At 45.0% G+C, this 23,004-nt stretch overlaps 1 protein-coding gene across 2 annotated transcripts in view; it reads left to right on the forward strand.

Moving 5' to 3' along the window:
• Positions 1-23,004, forward strand: part of RPS6KA6 (ribosomal protein S6 kinase A6) — a 499,939-nt gene that overhangs the window by 213,166 nt on the left and 263,769 nt on the right. For both annotated transcript variants that reach the window (XM_078688489.1, XM_078688488.1), the window contains one exon: positions 7,562-7,641. In XM_078688489.1, coding sequence (XP_078544615.1) covers positions 7,562-7,641 — 80 coding nt within the window. The remainder of the gene's footprint in view (positions 1-7,561; positions 7,642-23,004) is intronic.

Below are 23,004 nucleotides of genomic sequence, written 5' to 3' on the forward strand. Positions count from 1 at the left end.
GAGAGGGAGGGAGGAGCAGCTGGGAGGTGGGAGCGGGGAGGCCAATAGGGTGTGAGGGGGCGGAGCTATGGGACGCGGCGGCCAATAGGGTGCGAGGGGGCGGAGCTATGGGACGCGGCGGCGGGAAACGGGCGGCGAGGGGGAGACGCGGGGAATGACCGAAGAAAAAAAAAAGGGACACAATCTGGGCACCAAAGGAAAGGGGAACAATCAAGGCAGCAACATACACAGGTACAGTGGGGGAGAATCAGTCACTCGTGGGTACAGAAGAGAAGGAGGGCACAGTCACTCTTAACGCAGGCAGACACAATGCAGCAGCGGTCAGTGGTCACACAGGGGGCTGCGTGGTGGTGAGGGGAGCGACCTGCCTGGTAAACAGGGTCAGATGTAGGCCAAGCATGAGTTAAGCACACAGCAGCAGAACGTTTTAAAAAGTGAGTGAGTCTGCAAACCTCACTCCTGTGGTACATGGTAAAAAGGACCTGTTCACTTCTACTGGTCACTGCACTGTATGCTGCCACCACCGCATTCATGCGGTTTAACTCCTGGTGAAGGAGGTAGCCTTGCACCACCATGAGGGTAGCGCTTGGTGCTCCTCTCCTTATCCAAGAAGACCACAATCCAAGAGACTTCCCTACGTCATGGCACACATGCATGATCTGTGTTTACGTATGAAAAAAAAATAGCATTAGAGATCCAAACAGTACAGTTGGGCATTCATGGCTGGAGTACACATCTTTAACCAATGCAGAAGAGTTTTCCGTCTCAACTTACATATGCATCTTAAATGTCAGCCATACAGAATCAAAATGATAAACTCTGTCATGCGGGATAGATGCAAAAAGATGATCATTTTTCCATTGAATATATGTTCCAAATCTCTCTCTGCCATATATGCACTGGTGGAGTGCTTTGTTGATTGCAGACGTGCGCCATGCCGAGACTGGCTTCAAGTTGTAGATGCAAAATCAATTTACCAGTCTTGTAACTGATGAGAATGCAGTATGTTCTCCTGCATCTGCCATTAGCACTTTCAGGGGGTGTAGAAGCAGTGTCATTCTCGCTATTGGCCTTATTCACAAAGTGCCTCTGCACTTTTAGCGGAGGCCGTGCAGTTGTGGGGTGGTCTCCACACTCAAGGAGAATTCTCCTTGTGAAGATTCCATCCAGAGTGTGGCGACTCCCTCATGACCGCACGGCCTCAGCAACGAGGACAGATTCCCTTTGAGAATCAGGCCCTACATTTTTTTAATTAGGTAATATTTCTTTCTGATATGTCTGAACATGCACACAAGATCACCACAAATGGAAGAATTGCTCCCCTTTCACCACAATTCTTCCAACAGAGTTTACAATCGCCAAATATAGCATTCATTCTGGTGGGGAGTAAATACCATCTTTTGCACGCATTTTCCTTATGCTTCCAGATATTGATGAATTGGCTGCTTGGTACCATATTAGTACCCAAGCATCTCAACCTCCAGATCCCTCTCCCATTGGAAGTTCACATTTATTCCTGGGTATGGGTTGTAAATTATGTATCTATCATTGGAGCTATGCAATCTCATTCGAAGTTTGTTCGTTAAAGACCATGTTTTCTGGTAGAGTTTTCTCCCTGCCCCCCCACCTCTACAAACTTTCTGGATCGCGCCAAGAGTAGCAACAGAGTCCAGTCAAAAAGCCATATTACAGGTCCAGTCCCTAACATTCTTGGTTTTCCTCTCTAGTATTGAGTATTTTGAAAATAGTTCTTCCAGTAGTAGTTGGCTACTGTCATTCCATCTTTTAGATCTGGGTCTGTGACCCTCGGCAAAAAATCTGGGTTATGGATTATAGGTTACATTGGGGAAGGAAATGTTGGCAACCCTTCCCTGCATGTTAGCTGCTGCCAAAATTCTAGAAGAATTGTGGTTGTAGTTAAGAAGAAAGGCATTTCTGATCTCGTTCATTGATGTAGCCACAATAGATGTTTTAAAATGATAGGGGAAACATTCTGCTCCACTGTGGGCCACCCATTACCCCACCGGGGTGCGATTCCTGTCAGGTTTCTGGCCGAATCGGAGTCATCTGTATGAAAGCCTTTATATTAGTTAATCCCAGCCTGCCCTTTTATTAACTTCAGAATAAGTGTATCCCTTGGCACCACAAAGCAAGGGTAGCAATTTCTTGTGAATTTGATCTGCAAGAATATTGGGGATTGTAAGTAGAAATATCTACATTACATACAACAGACGAGAAAGGGCATTCATGTACATAAGCATTCTTAAGTTTTTTGCGCCCAGTACTAAGTAAAAAATATTGCTGCAGCTGCTTCATCTAATTGTCTTGTCATGATGTATTATTGCTTGGAGGAAGTCCTTTGGAAGAACAAGCACTGGCAAGAGCGATAAGTCTCAGCTTTGGGACCAGATTGCTTTGCCAATGATTTTTAGCCAGGCTTCACAGCATCGGCAAAGAATAAAAAAAAGTACTTGAAGCAGCCACCTGCATAATTTGACATCACTGGCCACAGGTCAGCCCCTGGTAAATAGCATCATTTTTCTGGACTTCTACGGTGGGAGCCTTCGCTCCCTGAGACCTAAACAAGGCCTTTCCTTGGTGGAGGTGTTCACACCTCCCCTGGGCCAGGAAGAGCCATCTGTGATAGGGGAACTTCAAAGGCCTGGCAGCCTTTGTAGTGCGACCCACAGCCTCTCCTGCTATCAGGAGCAGGCCCCCTTCCTGTCTCCCCTCCTTTTCGGCAGGAAGACAGGCGGGAAATACTAGCCAACCTAGAAGGTGTGTCCACCTCTGCCAACTCCACAACTCAGGTGGGGGAGGCGAGGTGAAGCCCACTCTTCAGTGCCCGCCATCATGCAGATGGCAGGCACTCCCCAATCAGGATTAAGGATTGTGCTGACTGCCCCACGTGGGGTGAGCACACCAAGGGTGTAGTCACCCTAAGATCAGTAGCCCATTGGCTACTGACCTCAAGACCCCTAAAACACCCCCTAAGAGGAGGAGCTACGCTAGCAACCAAGATGGCCGCCTAAGCTCCCGGCTCCGTCGACCTCCGTCTCTGGCGGACCTATCCTGACATTAATCCTGACCTCCCGCCCGACTCCCGGGTGTCTGAATCGTTGCTGAGCCCAGGGGGGCAATCCCGGAGTCTTTCTCGCTCTGATTGACGAAGTTACACAGTCTTTCATTTTTGGGCCTACTCCAGTATGTAAGCCGGGGCCTCGAGTACTGACCCAGCCGGGTTTCAGTTGAACAACATCGGCCGCGGGTACCTGGCGGGGTCCGGTCTCATCGGAGTGAAACTTATGCTTCGATCCTGGTGGTGGTTTCTGGTCCCGGCGAATACTAGACAAACGGCGACGAGACGTGTTTGCTGTGGGGGTCAGGTCCCGGGGACCCTGTTGCGTCCCTCGGGGTCCGCGGGTGGGGCCCCCGCTCGCGGCAACAGTGTAAAGAGCGCCGAGCCTACAGGTCGCCCGTCTCTTCCTTCCATATCGCTCCTGTTTGTTTCCCCGGCGTGGCCGGCCTACGTTAAGGAAGTGCTCTGTTATCGTGCAAGCAGAGATGGATCGGACCATGTGTGGACCATCACTGGGGACCGTAATGGCCGCCATCGGGGCTCTTCACTTGCAAATGGAGGCTATCTTCTACAAATTGGCCGTAAACATCGAGACTGTGTGTTTGAGACCGGACTCCAGCCCTGTGTCAGACCTGCAACATACAGTGACCCCCGCGAAGCTTGATCTAACTCGAGAGGAGCACCCCGAGCACAGTCATGACCTGGTGCCATTTGTCTATGCACGAGTGCAGCGGTACGTTGCCGGAGCCCTTGAACAACTAGCACGATCGGCAGAATCATCGCCCGCGCAGGACTCCTTTTTTCCTTTGCTTCTGGAGACTTCCTTTCATACTTTTTGACTGACTTTCGTGTATCTGGTAGACTTCGAGACTTAACATTTTTGACCCTTTCAGGCAGTATTGGTCTTCTTCTTTTACAACGTTTTGACTCTTTTGCTACTATGTCGGTCCTACTGGATGGGGTTTGTGCGATGGATCGTAAGGGCCAGGGCTGAATTTGACTGTCTGAGTTCGGTACAGTGACTATCTTTTTGCTCTGCTGGGTGGTGTCTGTGAGCGTAGGGGCCAGATGGAAGTCTGATTGTCTGGGTTTGGTACAATGACTGTGTTTGATAAGGGATTTGCCGCCTCTGTTGTGCCGGGGGTTGGGCGGGAAGGTCCTCTCTTTTTCTGTGGCTCCCCTATCTGTTTGCTTATTAGTCTGCTTTAATTTGTTTTGTACGACGGTAGGGGCTGTCTGCTTTGGCGGGGGGAGGGGAGTCCGGGAGCTCGTATTGTATTGTATGACATTTCCTCCTCCATCTTTTCCCTTCCTTGGGGTTTAGTTTAGTGGGCGACAGGCACGCTGCTAGTGGGGTTAGGTCGTAGCCATCTGCAGGGGTGCAGGGTGGGGGGCTGAGGTGGGGGGTTTATTTTTCCTTTATTATGTTCTATGGCCTTTCTTTTTCCCTTTTCCCTTCTTCACAAGAGATGTGGCATATTATCCTGAGCTGCTTTGTTCCTCATGTCTGGGTGTTCAGATTTTCATATCCTGTCTTCTGGGTGGGCGGGTCCTGATGATGTTTGCTTAAGGTTCTCTGTACCGTATTGTTTTGCCCCAGCTCCAAGCTGGCATTGTTGACTTTTAGATGCTTATGATTGTGGTGTATTTCCTCAAATCATTTGCCCGTTCGCCATTACAATATGTTCCTCCAAATGAAAATAAAAATAAAAAATAAAAATAAAAAAATAAAACGCCCCCTAAATACAGTATTTAGGGGACAGCCCTGAACCAGGAAAGCAGACAAGAACCAACTACAAGAAGAAGGACCGAACAGCTGTGCCGAAGCTAACAAGAGGAAGACGCCCACTGACTCTGCCCCAGCCCTACCGACCTGTCTCCACCTCGGACCTGCTCCAGCGAAATCCTTGTGTGTCCTGCTGCCAGGAACCTCGAAAACCCTGGAGGGCTTGCCTTCCTTCAACCACAAAGACTGTGTCTCCCGTGAACTCTGGATTTGTTTATCTGCAACCTCTGGCTCCGGCCGAACACCGCAAATCCGAACCATTCTGCACCCGCCATCCATGGCCCGAGCTCGAGTGGGCAAACACCACGAGGAGGTCTCCCTGGCGATCCTAAACCAAGATCCGGCGACCCCTGACCTGCCTCAAACCTCCAGCCGACGCCTGCAGCCTAAATCCGGAAGGTCCCCCCAACCGCGACCAGGAGCTGGTAAAAAGATCCGACTCCAAAAGGCACCCCTGCACCCGAGGGTGGCCAAATCAACGGTGCCTAACCAACCCCCAACTTCCCAACTTACCTCTCAAAGTGGTGGTCGCACCCAGAAGACCTTCGTCCCCAAGCCTGCAACGCCTTTGCAAACCGTAGGTTCTCCATTGCAAACAGGCCGCCCGACGTTGAAACAGCACCCTAGCGCCCTAGCGCCGCTGAGTTTGCACCTTTGGTGCTACTTTGTTTCCCCATTTGCCCTGAGCTAAAGTCTGGGAGCTTTGCTCCTACAACCAAGTAGCTTGCTCGTCAGCAGCCACCAACTGGAGGCCCCATATCCCCCGTTGGATAATATTGGGCCTCAGCACTCTGCACCCGGCCGCCCTAATGCCATCTGAGCGTGTAACAAGAGTGCATCCCTGACCCTCGGGACCCCTGAGTTTACCCCCAGAACCTCAACTGTCACTACCAAACACTTACCCTAAAACCGATAACACTATTTTTCTCCATAGAATAACATTGACCGTTTTTCTTGGAAAAGTTTCTAAGTGTGGAGTTTGAAAACCTAAATACATTCTTTAAAATTGTACTATTTAACAAAAACGAGTTTACTTACCGGTTTACAGGAAATGTCCCAGAGTAGTATCCAGGTGTACTACTCCGTATAAGAAAAGTAATCTAAAAAGTAACTTACCTGGTATTTTACTGAAAAGCCAATTCAAGTCTATGTACTGTATTTACAAAGCATTGCATTTCTCTGCAAACAGTACTGTAAATGAAAACAAAGTGCATATATCATTTCAATCCATATTGCATTTCAAATGTATATTTACTGCAAAGTACTTATCACTTACCTGTGCCAGGCTTGCTTGGTTCTAGGAAATAAAATAACAAAAATAATATTTTTATACAAAAACAATTGGTCTGAAGTTCAGTCTTTGAGTGTGTGAATTCATTTGCTGACTGAGTGTGTACAACAAATATTTAACACTGTCCTCTTATACTGCCTTACTGCTCGACCACACTACCATACATAGCGAGTGAGGTGTTATCTAACTTTACCTCTGCTTACCTTTGGGGTTCCACTGGACTCTGTGCACACTATACCTCACTTTGGTATAGTACATGCAAAGCCAGCTTCCTACAGTAACCGAACACAAAAAAGTAGAGCTTGAAAAGCAGGTGGTGGAAGCGCAGAACCTAGTGATGGTGAAGAGACAATGATTCATGGTAGGGTCTAACGCAAGATTGACAAACTGGGACATGAAGAAGAACATGGCAAATGAATGACAAGAAAGTCAACCAATGGTGAGCAATAGGCGGGCTCCAAGCTCCTCTATGCTTTTGTTAAATCCAAAATATGCCTACGATGTCTAGTTGGTGAGACCTGAAAGATCTAGTTGATATATTTAAGAGATACAGCATGTTAACATTTATCTTCTCTTCTGATGGACCGCGCCAGTGCCAAGGAAAACTATTCTAATTGAATGTGACCCTGTATAATAATTGGAGGGATTGAAATAATACTGTTGGTTTGTGACCGATGTTAGCTGATTTCAGAGGGCCCGAATCATAAAGTCTTGACCGAGAGCAAATGTGTCTAAGGTCTGTCTTACTCCTGCGTTTCACGTAGAAAAATGCACTTACTCAAGGAATAAGAATTTTTGAACTTGGCCTATAGGTTCTGTAAGGGTCCGACTTTTCAAAGTTGGGCTCGGCTAAATCATTTCCGTCTGCAGCAACATTATTATAGCTGTCTGGTTTGGTGACTGCCACAGTGTTTAGGGAAAACAGCTGTCTGTCAACAAACTAATGTAAATGTTACCGATGTGGTTAGGCACGCTGCCATTTGAGATCTGTGAATTTGATTTGGATCACAGAATTTTGGGAAATAAATACAGATGAATTAGATATCGAGAGGGTTGACTTTCTGATAAATGCATGTTTACAGGATGACCTTTTTTCAGACACTTTGGTAAATTCAAATAATTACAATATTATTATAAAGACGTTTCTGCAAATGCAAGTGCCATGTGCTAAATCACGTTTTACCCATCTTCACATTTTGTGACGTGTCTGCCGGAACCTTGTTTTAAGTCCGAATCGTAAGGCCATAATTTGTCACCTCAGCCTTCCTTTTCAGTTCACAACATTTGACAATTTAACCTTCATCTATTCTTTGTTTGCAGTTAAAGTGTAAGCTAATGCTTCTTCATTGTGTACAGTTGTATCATGGCAAGGACATATGTGTAACTACTTGTTCTTCAAAATCAGCCTTTCAGACAGAAGGGAAGCTATATTTAATATTGGATTTTCTCAGGGGAGGAGACGTGTTCACGCGATTATCCAAAGAGGTACGTATCTGAAACTTACTTCAGTGCTTTCATTTAAACATGGTTTTTTCCTTTTCTTCTGACTAGTTATAATAAATATGTCACTTACTGCTGTATACTGGTCCATTTTAGGATACTGTATGAAGTCCCCATTTTTCTGGAAAAACTATTTTTAACAGCATTACAAAATGTGTTGTGTAGCAGAAGCATCAGTTTCAATTTTGTCAGACTACTGACTGTCATAAAAGGAAATGTAATCTCCTTCATGCTGGTCTTGGTGTCAATGTTTTGTTTGTTGATTGGAGAGTTAGGGTGATAGTAGTTATTTGCGGAAATTGTGTGGTATTTTTAACACCTCGTTAAGATTTAATGTTACATTGTGTATTTTTCTGAAGTTTCCACCAATATTGCATGTACAAGTTTACTCTGAAAGCGAGTAGAATGCACGGTGTCTCCTTTCTGTTATTTTGTGTGATGATTAATTTTCTGGAATAGATGTTGGTTCGAGAGGAAAACAAACAAACTTGTCTTTTATTTCAACTCAGTGGCTTAGTATCTGAACGGTAAGTAACATTTACAGCAGTGACAAAAGATACGTTTCTAAGCCACGCATAGTGCTTCGTCCTTGCCGTAGCTAGATCTTTCTCTGTGATCAGCCACACTATCATCATTCCGCATGGTTGAGAATCGTGTTTTCTTCCATAAGCATGCTCCACTCCTCCACTACCGGGACAGAGTGACCGAGTTCCATAGCAATGAATGGAACTGTGTCCGACTTACGATTGTTCCTCACAGGATGTGCTCCCACCGCTCATGTGATCACCAGACAGTGCTGTTGTTGTTGCAACTTCTCGCTGCCATCGCTCATGTGATCACCAGATAGTACTTTCATTGGAGATTCTGGCTGACTTAATGATGCTTACAAGCTGCTGCCTCTGCTCTCCAAAAGCCCCAGTCGCATGTTAGTGCCTGAGCACAAATTGTTTGGAAGCAGGCTTTTTAACCATGCATGTGTAGCTTTTTTTGGGCGTTAGTGTTATTTTATGTGCCCATCACAAATTGCTGCTGCGCAACAATTGGCACATTGTTCAGGCTTTGTGCCTCCTGAGAAGACTTTGTAAACTGACTATGTAGGATGGAGTGATGCTCCATACTTAATACCTTTCTGTATCGTGTAGCACATGCGTAGCATAATAGAATGAAGGTCTGAATTGCTTTTTTACTCTGAAGTTGTAAGTGGGTTATTTCAGGGTTGGATTGGGATAAAAAATCGCTTAAAAAAAGTGTCCCACATTTGCATATTTCCCTTCTGCAAAACACTGCTTTGGCGAAATTTTATACAAAAAAAAGGGGTTTAACCAAAATGCCCAGATTAGTTTACAATGGTGAGACCACTTCTTCGCAGGCCCCCTGCCTCGCTCAGTATGCATATATTAATGGGCCGGCCCAGCGAGAGAAAGGGAGTGACACCTCTGCCGTTGATAAGAGGGAGGTAATGGACACCCATCTACCTCCAGAAAGGCCATTTAGTCACCCACTGGGTTGCTGGCGGCATCAAACAATGCAGAAACCGCCCAAATCAGCCCCACAGCTGGAATTCAGATACTGGCCCCTCGGGCATTGCCCGAGTGCCTGCATTACCAATCCAACGCTGGGTTATTTTAAAAGGGAAAGGTGCTGTGCTACTGAGTGCAAAAAAAGTGTTCGCAAGTTGTTTTAAAAGCCAGTGTTTTAGCTCGGGTAAGGTGGACAAACTGTATCCTCCTTATGAAGAGATTGTAACATATTTGTTCGTACCACAGAGTTCCATGCTTAGAATATGCATTTGTTGAATGCAACCTTCCCTCGAGATGGGATGAATGGGGGCGTGTCCTCTGCTGATATCTTGGGCCAGCCAAGGTGACATGCGCACTTTGAAGACCTTCAGCCGGCTGTCTTAGACGGCTGGGTGGAGACCAAGAACAGGCCTCCAGGCCTGAAGAAGCATCGAGCCAGCCCGCTCCATCTAATCTTGCGCTACTCTCACTTGTTGATTAACAGCATGAGAGCAGCATCTGGATTTCTTAGGAAAGTTAGGTCTTCAACTCCTACTTGGAGCCAGAAACTGCTAAGGATGCAACACGGGTAAGTAACATTTATAGTATGCGCACACCAGGACATTCCCTCCTCCCCAAATTCCTTCCCTTACTGCCCGCTACGCCAGCCCTTCATTAAACAGCCAGCCCCCACCTCCTTCTCTGATCCACAGAGGAGGCTAGCCCCGCGGCGCAACTAAGGGCACCCCTCCCCTAGTCGCAGGGGGCGCCTGTTCATTTTATTCATAATGTTGCTGTAATGCTTGCCAGTGATTTAGTGTTTATTTATTGTGCCTGTTGGTTTTGTATTTTGGTTAAGCAGTGGGGAACTTTGTTCGCCCCACCACTTTCAAAGGATACCAGACACCCCTAATGATGAACACCACAAACTGAACCCATTTGTGGCTGTAGTGCTGTCGGACTCATTTTCATTTAGTGTTATCAACCTTGGTAGAAAAAAATCGGAATCCTGTTTAACCAGCATTGTAATCAGTGACATAGAAGCTACAGCTGGCACTCTGTTCTACTGGCTTATTTTAACCAATATATGCTTTTAATCTGGTGCTTGTTTCCGGTTGTGAGAAAATGCCGTCCAAGAAACTGAGTCTTTAAACCTGTTTTCTTTTCACTTTGGAGCCATGTTTCTGCAGAACAAGTGACTAAAGAGCAGAACTCTGTAGGCGCATCAGCTCACTACGATATCCATGTCCATTTCACTTATCAACCTCACTTTTTTTCTTCTTTCTTTCCCTGTTTTCATACAAACATCTTTGGACATTTCAGGGTTGTAGTGACTAGGAGAAGCTTAAACCAAAAAGATTGATGCTTGTCTCCAGTGCTTAATTAGTAAAAGTGCTGATGCCCAAAGCTCTGCTCAGGAGCCCGTGGCCAGTGCAACTAAATGTCAGTGCGCCGAATACCAAGGCTGGGTAGTCTAGAAGCCACTTGGTGCCTATTTAATCTGCTAAATTACACACCCTGCTCCTTTATCTCACTCCTCCTTTTTAGGTCTCGGCTGTCGAAAGCAGCGCATGCGCTGCTCTTGGCATTCAAGTGCTTCTTGGAATCAATTCAGATTCTGAAGCTCTTGGAGGCGGGGTTGAAGCCCCGCCCATCTTCCTCATTGGCTGGCTTCATCCTGCATGCAAAGCACAGGCTTACGATTAAAAAGGAGGCTTCTTAGTCCCTCCTTTTTGCCACCTTGTCTCGTTTTGGCCACGCCCACCGGGATTTGATCTTTTACCGGCTGTACGATACTGTGGCCTTTAATTTCTGGGTAAGCACTATTTGTTTCCCCTTCCCTCTGTGTCTCTCCCCGAGCAGACCCTTCCCTTTGTGTCTCTCAGAGAAACAGCTGCTTGCTCGTTTCAGTTTCGCATTTTGCAATGCAATTTCTTCCTGTTCCTCTAACCTCCCCCCGCAGTCCGATGCCTTCTCGCTTGAGACCTCCCCCCCCCCCTTCCTTTTTGTGCATTCAAATGCTTGTTGTTTCAAGTTGGTTCCCTGAGGCACCGAAACCCGTCTCTGGCTGTAAAAATGCCACGTGTACTTTATAAAGCAGTCTGAGCAACCTTAAAAGACCAACATGTTTATTTTGTATGCAAAAAGGCGCCATTGTTAACTGCTTTTAGCTTGATTACGCCCACAGGAGGACTGCTACGATAGGGGTATATTTGCAACCATTCACATATTGTCTCGTAGGCTTGACCCTGCTGCAGCTGTGGCCAATATGAGTCAATGACAGCCTGCACTGCCCTGGGGGCGCATTTGAAAGCGAAAAAAACAAGAAATCGCATTTCCTGAGTCTCTCTTCATTTACTATTTTTAGTAGAATGTTTAAACATATGTAGGACTTTGAGTGGAGATTGTATTGGGTTTGGGTTTGAGCCCACGCGCAATCTCCGCTCCTCCCGTACGGGACTTTTGATGGTTCCAAGAGTAAGGAAGGCCCGAATGGGAGGGAGATCTTTCAGATACTTGGCTGCCAAGTGTTGGAACGCCTTACCCCTGGAATTGCGTTTGGAACCGTCTGAAACCATCTTCAGAAAAAAACTTAAAACTCATTTATACAGTAGGTAGGCGTTCATGAGGGTGGTTGGACTGTAGCTCCCACTTATCATAGCGCGGGGACACGCCGGTGGGCGTACTTCCAGGCGCTCTATAAATGTCCAAAATGTAAATGTAAAATGTATAGGCAATATGCAATGTTGAAATTGTTTAATCTGCCCGTAGTAGTGGCGGGTGGACACAACTGTAAATTGTTGTTTTGCTTACTAAAATTGTCATTTTGTTTTTCGTTTTTTTTTAAGAAAGAGAAATGTGTGTAATATTTGTATAGCAATATATTTCTTGAGAATAGTGTTATGCTGAATCTGAATGCGGGGTTGGTTGGGCTGCTATTCAGGAATGTTCCCCAGTGATGGGCTGTGGGCTGGTCGGTATTTCCTGTTTTTCACCTTTCTGCTGTGGTGGTGGAGGTGTTGTCATGGCACTCGCCAAGCTCAAGTATGTTATTGAGGGGGCACGGCCTCTCCTCTCTTTATATTTGGTCCCCCCCCTCCGCGGCAGGGCCCTCCCCGGGTTGCGTTGTGCACGCCTTGCACTTGGCAATTCTTCCTCCTTCGCTTGCTGTGGACCCTATGTGTGCTCTTGTGCAAACAGTTGCGCTTTATTGTTTTATTGAACTTACAAGGGTCGCTGGCACTTGATGCACACGTCACTGATTTCAACTTTTCTGAGAGTAGAGAGCACCCGAGGCCAGCGGGGGGTGGGAATGTGTGTGGGTGGTGGGGGGGGGCGGCGAGCTGACCGAGGAGGCAGCAGGCCAGGAAGGGGGTGGAGGACCGTGGACAGCGGACAGACCAGTGCCCCTCGACCCTCAGGAGGGCGGGAGGGGGGCTCGGATTGGACCTGTGTGCCCGACTGGGGGTTACTCTAGCGGCCAGTCAGACCATGCCCTGGCAAAGGGGGGAGGGGCGGGCTGGCTGCACTGCCCTCATTGAAGGCCCTTCCCTGACTCACGAGGACACCAGACCCTCTGCATCCACTGAGACCCCTCAGTCCTACTGCCAGCGCTCCCTCTCAGACCCCCCTACAGACCCCTGGGGTCCACCCACCACCCGGTGCAAGGAAAGCTCAGAGCATGGCTGCAGTTTTGGTGAAGCAAACTATAAGATCACAGTTGGTGCAAGGGCAAGCTGGTTCCAGGTGCGAGGGGACGGGCAGGATGGTTGCAGGTGCGAGGGGGCAGGCAGGCTGGGTTAGATGTGAGTGGATGGGCAGGCTGGTTCCAGGGGACGGACAGGCTGATTCCAGGTGCGAGCGGGCAGGCAGGCTGGTTCCAGGTGCGAGGGGACGGGCAGGCTGGGTCCAGGGGCGAGGAGACGGACAGGCTGGTTCCTGGGGCAAGGTGACAGACGGGCTGGTTCCAGGGGCGAGGGGATGGGCAGGCTGGTTCCAGGTGTGAGGGAGCGGACAGGCTGGTTCCAGGTGTGAGGGGGCGAACAGGCTGGTTCCAGGTGTGAGGGAGCAGACAGGCAGGTTCCAGGGGCGAGGGGACACAGGCTGATTCCAGGGGCTAGGGGGAAGACAGGCTGGTTCCATTGGCGAGGGGATGAACAGGCTGGTTCCAGGTGTGAGGGGGCGGACAGGCTGGTTCCAGGTGTGAGGGGGCGGGCAGGCTGGTTCCAAGTGTGAGGGGACGGGCAGGCTGGTAACTTTTGCCGCCCCACAAAAACCTTTTAGGGCCATAGAAATGTAAGCTCAAGGAACACCGGCAGATGAATTAGATGGCAGCGGTCCGGAGGAGACGCGAGTAACATAGTGGGCTTGCGATATGGTTCTAAAATATGGTCACACAATATTAGATCTTACTCCTGGGGAGTTGCTACCCAGTTTGGCGGGCTTGGTGGGGAAAAGCTTGCCACAAGGGGAGGCAGCTAATGTATCCCTCCAGTCCCTGACTAGTTTGAAACAAGCATTAATAAATGCAATAGGTCTCGCCTTTGATTAAGTTAAAGCCATTTGCTTTGCAATACAATACCATTAGCAAAGCAAATGGCTTTAACTTTATCAAAGGCTAGACCTATTGCATTTTCAATGCTTGTTCTCTTTGTGACGGTTTTGCTATCTTTCTTCTTCTTTCCACTTTGTTTTTTTTCCCGTCTTGCGCTCGGTAAATGTCTAATGCAGAAAAATGTATCGGTCCCCAAAAATGAATGCCAGTTGTAACCACTGTTGCAAATTAAGCAATGGTTGCCTCACACGTGGTGCTTAAAGAGTTTGATCTTGGTTTCTATGAAATACATTTATGCAACTTCAGGCAGAATTATTTACTCACGCTCTTCATCAGTAACTCAGTCACCTGTGTGCTTGTCACTTCTATTTGTATTTATTTTATGATTTTCACAGAAATGATGCAATTCAGGCAGAGGATTTCTGAAGATTATGTAGTAAATCGCTAGGAGGCACAAGCACATGTACATCACCTGCAGCTTTACAGAACCTTTGAGATAATACATGGAAGTTAGGGCAAATTGCTGGATGACGTGGGTGTTCTTCCTGTACCGTTTAAGAAGCGTGCAGATCTTGGAAACCTATGGTACAAGAAATTACATGGGTCTGATTTTATTGCTGGGCCTCTTTTTACCAGGTGGTTCAGGGAAAGCATCTTTATATATTCTGTTGGGCTCATGATTAAGTTGCTGCTGTAAACAGAATGAAATTCAGAACACACAAAATCATACAATCTATAACAATACAATAAGTTATATATTTAAAGTATAGTGAATAAGCAAGCACAGCTCAAGCCCTCAAATTAGAACCACTATTCTCAGCCAGTATCTTCCCTGACATCTTCTCTAAAAATCAAAAGTTGCTTGGGAACTAACTTGGAAGACTAATGCAAGCAATTAGGGTCTAACTAGAGAAGGACTGTCCTATTTGTTTGGATTTGTTCTGTTGATATATATAAACTATAGTGGCTGCTGTGACCTTTGAAAGTAGTCAGGCATAAATACTGTCCTTGAATTGTACAAAGCGAGTAAAGCAAGTGTGTCTAACATTCTTGAGAATTTCCTGCTCCCCTAGTCCTTGTGGAAAATTATGAAAAAATAGGGTAAATGGTGGGTTTCACAACACAATTATCAGTTATCATGGTTTGTAATTTGGGTACTAATGAAGTATTTGAGTACTTTGTGTGTGTGTGTGTGGTAGCCTAAGCATATCCTGTTCTATTCAAGTTGACAAATATATATCTTTTTTAATCCAATTAATATTTTGATTAGACATTTTCTGATACACTACATGAACCTCCTTCACTCTACCGACTGATCAACCACATTGTCCTAATTAACACTTCCAACTCTGATCATGAATAATGTGTCAGCCTAAGGTTTTACACCTGTAGATTTCACCTGCTAAATTGCTTGAATATTGTCGAACCTTTAACTATAGAGCACATTCAGCAACCTTTTGATTTTTAATAGTAGTATTCAGATTGATATACTCCTGCATTTACCTTTCTATAGTAATTTCTTTGGCAAAGTTCTTTTTCTGATCATAAAATATTTTCTTCTTTCAAGGATTCTCACCTGCTGCTGCTTTTTTCTTTTCTTTAAAATGTGGTGAAGCCATCGTATTGGTCTGATAGACACTATAGCCCCCTTAATATGTAGCAAACTTTCCACAAACAAATTAGCTTTTTCATCAACATAAACAATTTAAGTTTTAGACTTTTTGCTGTTGGAACAACCACCATCGATCCAAAATGGTCACAGTTTCTTCTACACATTTTTGCTTATTCTTCCTTGATCCCATTACTGAACACCATTCCGGCAATGTTCATGTATGTGGCCACTGATGAAACTAACCACTAGTCACTATTACTTCTTGTAGGAGTTGCTTCAGCTCCTTTAGCATCATGTGCTCAAGGAAGTATCTGTTGACATGTGTGTTGGTATATTGTATTCCATCCTCACCAGACAGTCACTTTGGTACTTGGTCACCCCTTGTGTTCTCAAGAGATTCTTTCTGTTTGCTTCCATGTGATGTATTGCTTTAATTACTTCCAGGAAATTGCATTACTCTGAGTCCTCTTCCCTCACTTCTATTATATACACACATGAGGCATTCATGTCTTACCAGACAACCATACCACATGATTGCTAATCACCTATAAAAATCTCCCTCCATCCTCCTGTAATACCACATAATCCGGCACCACAAGAATTGAAGGTTGGCCTGGACTTCCAGGGAGGGAGAGTGGGATGTAATGAATAGAAGAGAGGGAAGAGGACTCAAAGTAATGCAATTACCGGTAAATAATTGTGATTCTCTTAATACCATGACCAGAGATTCTGGATTTCATTAAAGACACGAAGGCTAACATTATGCATTATACTTTTAATGCAACTTTAAGCAGCCATTTTAAAGTTTATACATCACAAAGCAAAGCTCTAGAATGCAATGAAAAACAAAGTTCAACTAATATGAAAAAAGATAAACTTCTTCTTTAGAAACTGATGAATTCCAAAGTAACAGGAAATTGTGATGCCGAGACTTGCTTGGAGGGAAGAGGAGGAAATCTTTAAACTCCAGGTATGATCGTGCATCTTCGAAACAACATTTTTAACACTCAATTCCTCATGCAGACACCAAAAAGGTTTTGTAATCTCAGATCCTAAATTCCTATTCTTCCAACCTTCTTCCAACCTTTTTGTAATAAAGACATAACCTCGTTCAATACGGGGTCAATTGATGTCTCTTCATACCACCTCCCTTCTGATATGATACCAGTTTCCAAGACACACACCCATTCTTTTCCTTCATCCATCTCCTCTTCATCATCTAAGATGAGTGTTTCCTTAGGAGTGAGGCGCACGAACACATCAGCAACCCCATTGTCAACACCAGGAATGCATTTCATTGAAAAACAAAACTCTTGTGAACTAATCACCCATTTTGTGATTGTGCTAGAAATCAAGTCGAGGCCCTTCTTATTAAAGATCTCAACCTAAGGTTTGTGATCTGTGCAAGTCTCAAATTCCCCACCCCACAAAAAAAATTCAACTTCCTAATAGCCCAGTAAGCAGCAAGGGACTCCCTTTCTACCACAGAATACCTGGTTTCAGCATCTCTCAAACCGCTTGACATAAACATTCTAGTTTGTAATCCATTAGGACCATACTGTTGCAAGACTGCACTGAGACCTATTTCACTTGCATCCGTTGTAAGAATAGTCTTGATTTGGGGTCAAAACTCTTAAGGCAAGGGGCAGAACACAAACCTTCTTTAATTTTGACAAATTCTTTCTCGCACAGCTCAGACCAAATAAAATTAACACCTTTCCTTAAAAGATTTCTCGTACCTACACCTAAATCTGCAAAGTTTTTTTTTTTACAAATTTAGCATAGTACTCTACCAAGCCAAGGAATTTCATCAATTCATCCTTGCTGGAAGGAGAATACATGTTTTGAATCGTTGACACTAACTCACACTGGTTTAATCCCATTTCAAGTGATATTGTGATGAAGATAATTAATAGAACCTGACCAGAATTAAAAAAAATTCCAACTTTAATAATTAGACCACAATCACACAGCTTCTGTAAAACAACTTTGAAACGGGCATCATGCTAAGCTCATTTTCATTTTTCCCAAAAATCAGGATGTCATCTTGATATATACTGACGTTCTCTACACCTTTAAGTACTGTCTCCATAGCACGCTGGAAAACGGAAGAGGCAGACACCAGACCAAAGGGCAGCTTGATAAATCTAAACATTCCGAATGGAGTAATGAACGCTGTAAAGTCTCTCCTATTCATTCTGATGATATGCAGAGCTAAGGTCAATTGTACTAAAAACCTTTGCCCCCCCAAGCAAAACCAACAACTCATTAGTATTTGGAAGGGGATATCTATCCACAATCACAATCTTATTAAGCTGCCTCAAATCAATGCAGAGACGTAAATCCCCATTAGGTTTTCTAGCAGCGACAACAGGTACAAGCCATTCTGTGCCCTCCACTTCTTCGATGATTCCACAACTTTTAAGTTTAATAATCTCCTTCCGCATATCATCCCTCACAGCAATTGGGACATTCCTCAGTTTACAACAAACAGGTTGTGCATCTTTATTTAATTTGATTTTATGTTGGTACCCTTGCAAACAACCTAAATCTTTTTTAAAAACGGTGGGAAACTCTTTCTCTAAAGCGTCCACAAAATCATGTTCAACAGATACTTCCATTGTACTCTCCCCATCTCTAATCTGAGTGGGTGGATCAGAATTGGGGTCCAGAAAAAAACCCTTATCACATTGGTGAATCCAACTGATGAAACTATCACCTTTTTTTGCAACGTAAATTTCCCTGAAACCATCCTGCCTCTGTATTCAATTAAAACAACAAAATAACCATGTAATTTGATGGGTTCGCCTGCATATGCAAATGGTGTAATGTCAGGTTTCTTCATAACAATTGTGTTTTTCAGTTTCTTTAACCCCTACCGCGTTTTCCCGCTGTGCGCTGAAAAAAAAAATGGCTTGTTTGTGACAAAGCCAGCTCGTCATCCGCGCAGCGCAGGTAACGCTGATGACGAGCTGGCTTTGTCATCAGCGCCGAAGGGGTTAAATAAAAATCATTCGAAACAATGGTGATTTTGGCACCAGAATCAAACAAAACACTTGCAGGTTCCCCTTCTACAACTATAGAATCAAATGGACAGGATTTAGCATTACTTCTAGTCTCAACTTGCACAACTATTTGTCCACATACAAAGTCCTCATCACTTGTTTGACAGTTATTTTCATCATAAACATCTATTTTGTTTATTTTAGGCACACATTTGCTCCTAGGCACTATAGCAAAGTGCCCCTTTCTTTTGCATTTGCTACATGTTTGACTTAATGCAGGACATTTTTTATCATTAGCATGATGACCTGCCTTTCCACACCTATAGCATTTTAGTTCAGAAATTTTACCTTTTTGTAACTCTTTATCAACTTGACTCTTCTCTTCCAAATGTTTACTTTTTTCCTTTAACATGTGTACTTTTACATCTTTATCACACTCTTTTTTCATAACAGCAACACATTTTAAAGAATGCTCAATTCTTTTTGCTACCCTGAGTACTTCTTCTAGAGTTGGTTCATTTTTTTAATCACAAATCCTCCCTTACTTTTTCCATATTACATCTAAATATAAACTGATCACGAATAAGCTCTGTGGACAAAAGACCCAGAATGTGGGATAGGATCTTTACCTTGGGCAAAGTGACCACCCCCAAATCGGTACGAAATCTTGCCCCAATAAAGAGATGGTCCTGGGCTGGAACAAGGCAGGATTTTCCAGATTGATAAGAAAACCGTGCTCCTGCAAACTGTCCAGTACCACCCCTGTGTGCCTGCAAGCCAACAGGCATGAGGGAGCATGAACCAACTAGTCGTCAAGGTAGGGATGAAGAAAAATCCCCTGACTGTGGGCCAATGCTACCAACGGAGCCAACAGTTTTGTGAAGACCCGTGGGGCGGACTTCAGACCGAATGGCTACACAGCAAACTGAAAGTGGCAGTCTCCTAACGCCAACCTCAGAAACTTCTGATGATCTCGAGCCATGGGAACATGGAGGTAAGCGTCCTGGAGGTCTATGAAGGTCATAAAGTTCTGGACACCGACTAAGGGAATTATGGACTGCAAAGTCACCTTCTTGAAATGCATGATCCTGACCCACCCATTCAATCTCGTTAGGTCCAGAACTGGTCTGAAACCACCAGACACCTGAACCAGAAAAATAATTGAATAGCAACCCAGTCCCCGTTCCTTCAAGGGAACTGTAACAATCGCCGTCTTTTTTAGAAGAGCCCGAACCCCCATCAAGCAGAGCCTGCTTCTTTCCCCTGGGATCCAGGGAGGAAGGAGTACGGATGGTGCCCCAGCTGGGAGGCAGAGGGACAAAGTCGATACGATAGCCGGTCCTGATAATGTTGAAGGCCCAATGTTCCCTCACATCCCAAATCCAGGCCTCTAGAAAAAACAAAAGCCTTCCGCCCACAGGCATCGACACTGCCCCGCAATCGGTGTTAGGACTTCCGCTTGAAGGAATTAAGCTGATCCTTAGTGCTGGCCAAGGAGTATGACATTTTTAGCTGGAACTTCCTTCGACGTTCCGAAAAAGGCTTGGAGGTCTTACGGGAGGAAGAAGGTGGATCCCAAAAGCGAAGAGAGTCAGAAGATGAAGATGCCTTCCCCTTGTAAAGAAGAGGTTGTTTCTGATCATTGAAAGCCTTGGTAATCATGCTGCCCAATTGATCCTAAAACAGCAATTTACCCTCAAACGGGATTTTCAGGATAGAAGTCTTCTCAGAGAAGTCTGCCTTCCAGTCGCGTATCCACAAGTTCTTCCGAGCCAACACCACTGAACCAGTCGCCATTGCAGAAGTCCTCAGAACATTGGAAGACATGTCTGCCATCAACTTGGCCTGCTGTTCCATATGAACTAGCACAGAACAATGCGTCTCCTACTGAATTGCTTTGGCCAACTTCTCAAAGTCCGAAACCAGAGACTGAGCCACAAAATCAGAATAAACACCAGCCTTCAAAGTCAAATTCTCGTCAGTGAAAGCTTTCTTAAGCTCCCCTTCAATTGTTTTGTCCGTAGCATCAGAAGTAGAACAGTCCTCAGGATTAATCGCCTTTCGACCAATCAAAATGGCCAACATGATGTCACCTTAACTGAGTGTGGAAGAGAGATCTCCCCCTCCTCCAGAGAGTACAGTATTTGCAGAAAGCGCGGAACTGAAGAGTGTTCCAGGTCACACCATTCACCAGTAATCAAGTCCTTGATCCGGCCATGAAATTGCATAGCAAAAACAGGGGGCCTAACATACTGTGGAAAGATGCATTTCGCCGCTTCAGAGCACGAGAAAGGCATAAACCCCAAATGCTCCCAGATATGCTGTAGGATGTCCAGAACCTCCTCTCTACGCACACATTTTCCCGTAAAGGTAGAAGGACAGCTAGCCTCAGAAGCCGAAGAGTCCCCAGAAGGAGTGTCTAATGAACCCACAGCCGAACAAGAGTTCCTGCGCTCGGGCCACAGCAGCTTCAAAAATCCTCTGACCCTCAGAGGCAGAGAGTAAAGCAGAAGGATCCGCAGGACCCCTGGACCTGCTCCGGAGAGCAGGAATCGGCTCATACTCTTCAGAAGTGGCCAGTACATGCTTGCATTTAGATGCACGCTTCCCCATAATAATGATAAGCAACTAAATCCAGCAAGGAGTCACCTAGATATAGGCAGGGCCGTCCCCTCCCTCCCCTCAGTGACCAATCAGTAAATGAGAGACAAATAGGAAAGAATTTCCCAGTATCAATAAGGAAGGGCATAGGATCAACCAATCCAACATTTACACAAATGCATGAAAAAATAATTAAAAAAATGCCTCCCCAGAGGCCCATACTGTAACTTCATTCTAGAAACCGACAGCATAGGAGACATTCGCTGCAGCTTCCCAGGCTAGCCTTCACACCTGGAAGCACAGCCCCAGGCACCGTGAGCCGTTAACACCTCCATCCGGTCTAATGTCAAGCAGGCGCTGGCAAGCGAGCGCACCACAACTCCTAGACACTGCCGTGACCGACCAGCATCCTCCAGAAGAAAGAGAACAACAACTGCAGCACGCACACAACCTGGTAAGACAAAGAAAAAACTGGAAGATGGAGGGGGAGAGTTTTTTTTTATCAGTGATTAGGAATCACGTGATATGGGTGTCTGGTGAGGCAGGAATGCCTCATATGTGTAATGAAGGGAAGCGAGGTACGGACGATGAGGTAATGTACATTGCATTGTACATTATATAATGAAACATTTGCTGTTTTATTAAACCAAATGTACACTTCTGTGGTTAGATTTTAGGCGCTAGTTAATTTGAGCTCGTTTCGGGTTATTGGTAGGCTCTAGGTCATAGACCTATATAAGCTATAGCTAAGACTTTTTTTACTTGACATAGTTCATCTTGGCGTGCCAAGAATTTTATATCTTATACTTATTTTGATGAAAGTTGGTCAACGTACAATGCAGATTTCGTGTTATTGGTAGGCTCTAGGTCATAGACCTATTTAAGCTATAGATAAGACTTTTTTTACTTGACATAGTTCCTCCTGGCGTGCCAAGAATTTTATATCTTATACTTATTTTGATGAAAGTTGGTCAACGTACATTGCAGATTTATGGTTGTATTGGGCTTTTCTCCTACATTCAGTGATTTCTCAATTTTTCAGATTAAACATGAATGCATTTCTAATTGTTTATCTAATATCGGTTTCGTCTTCAAGTATGCTATTTGTAATTAACACACTGCAATCACAGCACTGCAAAAGTCTCAGTTTACCTTGTTTGAATGAATAATTTCTAAACGGATTTTATCAAACTCCACACCATGGAGAGCTGAATAACTTGATTTCAATTAAATGTAGGTCCTTTTGCTGTTTGACATTTGTTACCATCTACATAATATTTCAACAAGGGAGACCCAAGGATCACTGGGGACCTAGAGTAAGAACTATGAAAAAACCCACACTTGTTCCTAGTAACAGTACTTTAGATGCAAAGAAAGAACCAAATGGCGAATAATATTTATTCAAAGGAGTTTATCAACAAAACGATTTCAAGACGCAGTGAATATTGGTGCAAAATAAACATGTTCAGTGCTTTCTTCTGAAGTGATACACTCAAGTGGTAAAATGTGATCAAAAAGTTTATCAACAAACACATGAACAGCACTGCCCTTTATAGCAGGTTCTCAACAATCATAAAGTGTCCTTGTTTTTTATTTAAAGTTAACGGCGTTTCAATCCCATAAATAATGGCAGGGTCATCATCAGGACTCAGGGGGATACAATTAGCCAGAGAGAGAGATTATAAGGCAAAGCAGTTGCTAAAGGGGGGCTCCATGGTGATAAGTGTCAGGAACAGGGTGGGCGCTGAAGGGCCTTTGAGAACTCAGTGTCCAGAAAGGACTCCAGCCTGCCAGTGCATCTTGATTTCTGGGCAGATTCAAGCCCAGTTAGAAATCTGGCTCCCAACTTGAGACGCAGACCACACGCATGCTTCTCACTGTGGGCTGATCAGAGCCCCCTATGGATATCCAGCATATTTCAAACTCAGGCCATTCCCACCCACCATGTTCCTGAGGCTTCACACCATGGGCCACCCTCTTTTAGCAACTGCGTCTCTTTCTAGTGATACTCACATAATTGTCTGACGAGAGATGCACTGTCAAGCCAGACCATGAAATTATATTTTAATTCAAATA

Source organism: Lissotriton helveticus, chromosome 4_1 (genome assembly GCF_964261635.1).
Source record: "Lissotriton helveticus chromosome 4_1, aLisHel1.1, whole genome shotgun sequence".
NCBI lineage: Eukaryota > Metazoa > Chordata > Amphibia > Caudata > Salamandridae > Lissotriton > Lissotriton helveticus.